General features: G+C 39.3%; 1 protein-coding gene across 1 annotated transcript; it reads right to left on the bottom strand.

Annotated features, from left to right (window-relative positions):
* Positions 1–451: 451 nt before the first annotated feature.
* Positions 452–5,441, bottom strand: PRR32 (proline rich 32). The gene is given in 3 exon segments (XM_059156839.1): positions 452–499; positions 501–1,335; positions 5,425–5,441. Coding segments are annotated over 3 exon segments (900 nt in total).
* Positions 5,442–5,718: the final 277 nt, after the last annotated feature.

Here is a 5,718-nt window from a genome sequence, read left to right as displayed (position 1 = left end):
CTGGTCTCATCCTATTCTTACTCACTGTGCATTTTTCTCTACTATCTAGACTTTGGTCTACTTTATGTACCTTATTTTATTTTACCCATCCTGTTGTGAGCAACCCCCATAGCCTTAGGTAGATAGTAATTCCCCACCCTATATCTGGCCTTGCAAGAACACTATTGACCCTCCCCCACTCACACAGGAGCAAGCCAAGACTAGGGATTCAACTAAGCTACTTAGAAAGTACTAGCACATTACTGCTTTAATTTCCGTAAAGTTAGAAAACAAAAGCCAAAGTTTAAGCTCCCAGGGTTGCATTTTTAAAAACAATTCACAATATTTCAAACTTCAGAATCTTTATTGAATCTCCAAACACATAAGGCAAGTAAAATGTAAGAGGATAGGGGGTTTTCAAATATAAAAACATAAATGAGTAATTTTCACCTTTTCCCCCAGCCCTTTTTTGTCATTGGTTGTTCTCTCTGTTTGAGAGCACAGGAGCAGGCATGCCCCCAGGAAGGAAAATTTTCCAAATAAGAAGGCAGGGTAGGACCAAATATTGGGGGTGGAGCAAAAGCAATAGGCATAGCAAGAAATGGACTGAAACTCGGAAGTCGAGGAGATATAAAGCCGTGAGCAGTAGGGTGTGAAGGTAAACCAGCAATACTGGAAGACAAATGGAGAGGCTTAGACCAGTTCTCCACCGGGTGTTGAGGGCCTCCTAGTGGGAAAGAAACATGAGCCAGCCTTTCCTTGCTGGCCATTCTTGTATTTCCTGGAGGCAGCTCCATCATTACCCCTGATCTAACGGTAGGGATGTGTGGGGGGCCTCTAACTTGTGGACCCCTGGATGGAAAGAACCCTTGACCTGGCAAAACCAGGTATAACCTTGCATTATTGCCACCTCTCTGGGTGTCTCCCCTGCTCACCCTTGCCCCCCCCCCCATCATCAGTGCTGGAGGGCTGCCAGAGAATTCCTGGGACACATTAATAGAATCTTGTTCTCTAAGCCTCCAGTCTGCCAACCCCTCAGAGCTATTTACTTCTGTTGTTGCTAGGGACTCTTCAGTAACAACAGGTGGTGGCCCATAGGGGTGTTTGTGAGCTCTGGAACTGTGGACAGGAATGCAAGCTCCTGCTATCTCAAAGGGGAGTTCCAGCTGCTCTCTTGACAGGTCGGTCAACACATTGACGGGAGCTCTCAGCAGGACGCGATGGTGGCCCCAAGCCTCCACATCTTCTTTTGGCATGGAACTTGAACGCTGGAGGGACATGTCTTCGGGACGCAACTCCCGCATCCCACACTCATCGGCAATTGCTCCATTAGGTGAAGGGGCGTGCCCACCAAGGCTTGCAAAAATAGAAATAATTAAATAAATAAATAGGAAATGCAGTGATATGAGAGTATCTGGAAATATGTGATTGATTAAACTCCCTGGAATATACCTATATAAAGGTAAAGGGAGAGCCTATCTCCTCCCACGTAAAGTCAGCGAGGACTTTTTTAGCCCACGCTCACCATACCGGATGGCTTCTTTTAAACAGATACCCCAATTTTCCTTTATGGCTTTCTTGTGGCTCCACCCCATTCCTCATTTCCCCACCTCATTAACGCAGCAAGGAAGCGAAGACCCAGAGAGTTTCTTTAAAGGATGCATGCACAGGCTTGCCATAGAAAACAGCAGCTCTTTCCATTCCCCCCATAGGACCCATGCTCCACTAAAGCCCAGCATTCAGATTCTGGCACGAGTGTTCTAGAAAGTTTTATAAGGAAAGACTTTTTTTTTCCTTCTTCTTTCTCCACTGAAGTAAAAGAAAGGTTATCTGTGTTAACAAATGCTCCAGGGCGCCTGGGTGGCTCAGTGGGTTAAAGCCTCTGCCTTCAGCTCAGGTCATGACCCCAGGATCCTGGGATCAAGCCCCACATCAGGCTCTCTGCTCAGTGGGGAGCCTGCTTCCTCCTCTCTCTCTGCCTGCCTCTCTGCCTACATGTGATCTCTGTCTGTCAAATAAATGAATAAAATCCTTAAAAAAACAAAAACAAAAAACAAATGCTCCAGTGTGTTTGTCTTTCTGAAGCATCATTCACCATTTGCAACAGAATTTTGTTAAATTTTTCTTTCATTCAACCTGTACCACAGCCTAGAGAACGAATTTCCTCAAGTTTAACACCAACTATTTGGACTAAAGACTTGCAATTTTGTTTCAAAATTACATTTAAGAATTGCTGCCCTTGGGAGTTGCTGACCTAAGCCTCTGTCTTCGGCTCAGGTCATGACCTCAGGGTCCTGGGATCGAGCCCCACATCAGGGCTCTCTGCTCAGCAGGGAGCCTGCTTCTCCCTCTCTCTCTACCTGCCTCTCTACTTGTGATTTCTCTCTCTGCCAAATAAATAAATAAATAAATAAAATTGCTGCCCTTAAATCCGGTATTTTTAGTACCAGATTTTGTATCCTGCAAGGTTTTTGTCTGTGATCCCCTCCTTCACTCTCTCCAGCCCACTTGTCCCTTGTTCTCTTTCTGAGGTTAACAGTTGCTAGGGAAGGGAGGGAGGATAGGAGTGAGGAGGGGGAGGGGATAAATTTGTGATACTCCTTTGAAACTAAATGTAAGACTCCTTTTTGCATAGTAGATGGATGGTAAAGACTTTCGCTAAGTTAACCCTGTTGCAGGCCAGATGGAAAGACAAATCATTTAAAGATTTTAGAAGAATCATGGAGGCCTGGTACTTTATTAAAAGTTACCATGTTTCTTCCTTGTGTTTGAAAATACTAACATTGAGCACTGTACCATGCCTAGTCTTGTAATTTAAAATTTCAGTTTTGAAGATGCATACATGATGGAGAACAGAAATTTATAGGGTTAAATTGGTTTTCAATCTGAGTCTCTTTTTTGAAGTTGGGGAAAAAATACCGTCATAAAAAAAGTACCCTAAAAATCATATTGGCTTTAATTTTTAGTCTCTCAGTTTTCTTTTTTATACCTTCTAGTTTACTGGTTCTGTATGTTGATGCTCATGTGTGCTTCTGTGAGTGTGTTATGTATATATTTCCTGTAATAGAGCTCTGTAAATATACATTTTTCCTGTAATGGAATTCTGTGACCTTGTCTTCAAAGAAGAAGGGGAATGGAAGGCATAACAGATATCATAAATTTATGAATATTAGTTCAGATTTCACCTTGTAACTTCTTTTCAGAAAGCACTTTCTGTTCTTTGAGCCTAAATTTCATTCTCTTCCTCCACTTTAAACTAGTATGCTTCCCCAGATTTTATTTTCTGCCATTGATATACAGATTGATTGCTCTGAAATTACAATGGCCATCCCCTCATCTAAGATTACTAATCTTGCTCTAGGATAAAGCCATAAACTTGGCTCACTTCCTTAAATTTACCTGAGATTTGCACTTGGCACACTTCCTTAAATTTACCTGAGATTTGCACTTTTCAGACAATACCTTGAAGACTTTAAAATCTTTCTATATTCCCAATATCAGAATATGCTGTTATATTTCAAAGGTTACATATTCTTTCTTAAAGAAAGATAACAGACTCAAATACAATTTGTTTCAAGTTATATATGGAATGTGTGTGTAAGTGTGTGTGCATGTATGTGTACAGTGGATAAGTATAAAATACTAATGCAAAGAAATTGTCAGTGCTTTGAAGCCACACAATTCATGATAGAAATAACCTTTTGGGTCTGTAAATTCCGATCTTCCTGCCAGGGTGCCTTGTCCAAGTATGTACAGCACTGAGGGTTTTTTGTTTTGTTTTGTTTTGTTTGTTGTTTTTTTTAATCTCCTTGAAAGATGAAAGCGGCATGTTTCCAACATTTCTCCCAAAAGAATCTGTTCACTTGCCTAGCATGGTTCACTATAAAGAAATTTCATGATTCTCCAGCTTTCTTTATATTTTTATTCAGTTTATTATTTCCTTGCTCTTTTATGTAAGAAAAATTGTTATTAGCAATATAACTGTAGTGGAGCATTAGAACTTTCTTAACACTTACTATGTCAGAGGGAAATTGTGCTAATGCCCAATAGGTGGTAAGTCACATTTATTTTATGCTTTTTTTCCCTGAATAATGGCAAGGAAGCCACAGGAAACCCTTTTATGCCTATCAAACTATTGCCATCATGGGCTGGTTTACCTAGAAATGTCTGTTTAGTAAAAATATATTAATTGTATTACATAAAAGTGAAGTATAATATGGACATCAAATAGCTGGGCACAGTGACAAAGCCAATGGCACCAGAGAATTTTCCAAAACCATAATAGGTATTATAAATTTATAGATACTAGCTCAGATTTGCCTTCCAACTTGTTAGCTTTTGTGCAATGAATGTTTATTGAATGCCTACTGCATTGACAATTTGGTTCAGTGTGCCTTATATAAAAAAGTTAAATATGCAATTAATGGGGACTTCAAGGAATATTCAGACTTTCTAGGAGAACAAAAAAAATCTATAAAAGAATCAAAGAATTGTATAAAAATAAATACAGACAACTCACTACATGTTGTAAACTAATACCACAATTAAAATTCAGAAGAAGGAACTATAATTTTAGGTTAAAGTAGCTGTGAAATATTTCACATGGGAGGATCAATGTGCTGTATATTGCAAAAAAAGAAATGGTATTCTGTGTCAAGAATATGTATGGAAGCAGGAATGAAGGAGAATTTTTGGAATTTTTAAATTTAGTTTTATTTTTTATAAGATTTTTGCTTATTTACTTGACAGAGATCAGAAGTAGGCAAAGGCAGGCAGAGAGAGAGGAAGAGAAACAGGCTCCTTGCTGAGCAGGGAGCCAGATGCAGGGCTTCATCCCAGGGCCCTGGGATCATGACCTGAGCTGAAGGCAGAGGCTTTAACCCACTGAGCCACCCAGAAGCCCCCATTTTTGGAATTTTTTAGTTCAGATTTCTAATCCCATCCAGGGCTCATATTTGCCAGAAATGGAAATTAAAGAACCACTTGGACTGTCTAGAGACAGCAAGATCAGTAAGATAATAGTCAAGTGGTACCAATTAGGTAATATTCAAAGGCACTCACATTTTCTAAAGGAAAAACTGGAATCATCTCAAAACCTACCTTTTGCATGGAGTACTGGGTGTGGTGCGAAAAACAATGAATACTGTTACCCTGAAAAGAAATTAAAAAAAAATAATAATAAAGTTAAAAAAAAAACCCTACCTTTTGGAAAAAAGAGAGAGAGAGAGAGAGAGAGAGAGAGAGTTGAGCTACCTCAATTATCCATTGCGTTCTGAAAATGAAGTACTAAAATGTATGTCTTTTTTGTTTGTTTCTTTGAGTGACTGTTTTGGAGAGGGAAACGTGGGTAATGGAAATTGAGAATTTGCCAAAAAGTAGCTTAGCTTTGAAAGCAGCTAAGATATAAATGCTTTTCATTACCCATGGCCTCTTGTTTCATGACACAGCTCTATACATGACATACCTCTCAAAAGGTTTGAAGACTGTTGAAATGCTAAGTAAGGATGGTAGAAGGATATATTTACTTTTTTACAATAATTACGATTAAATGTGGTTATACTGCCAAATCACGCTGTTGAGTTTATTCAAAGAAATTTTGCAGATGTGTATGTGTATAAGCAAAGTTTCATTTAAAATACATCCTTTCTCTTTTACTTAGAAAAAGAACTCAAGGAATAGAGACATAAGAATGGCTTTCTCTGTTTCCATTAGGCTAATCAGGAAGGGATGAGGAGATTG

This window comes from Mustela lutreola, chromosome X, assembly GCF_030435805.1.
Source record: "Mustela lutreola isolate mMusLut2 chromosome X, mMusLut2.pri, whole genome shotgun sequence".
Lineage (NCBI taxonomy): Eukaryota > Metazoa > Chordata > Mammalia > Carnivora > Mustelidae > Mustela > Mustela lutreola.
Note: the sequence above shows the minus strand (reverse complement) of the source record. Positions and strands in the feature narration are given on the sequence as shown.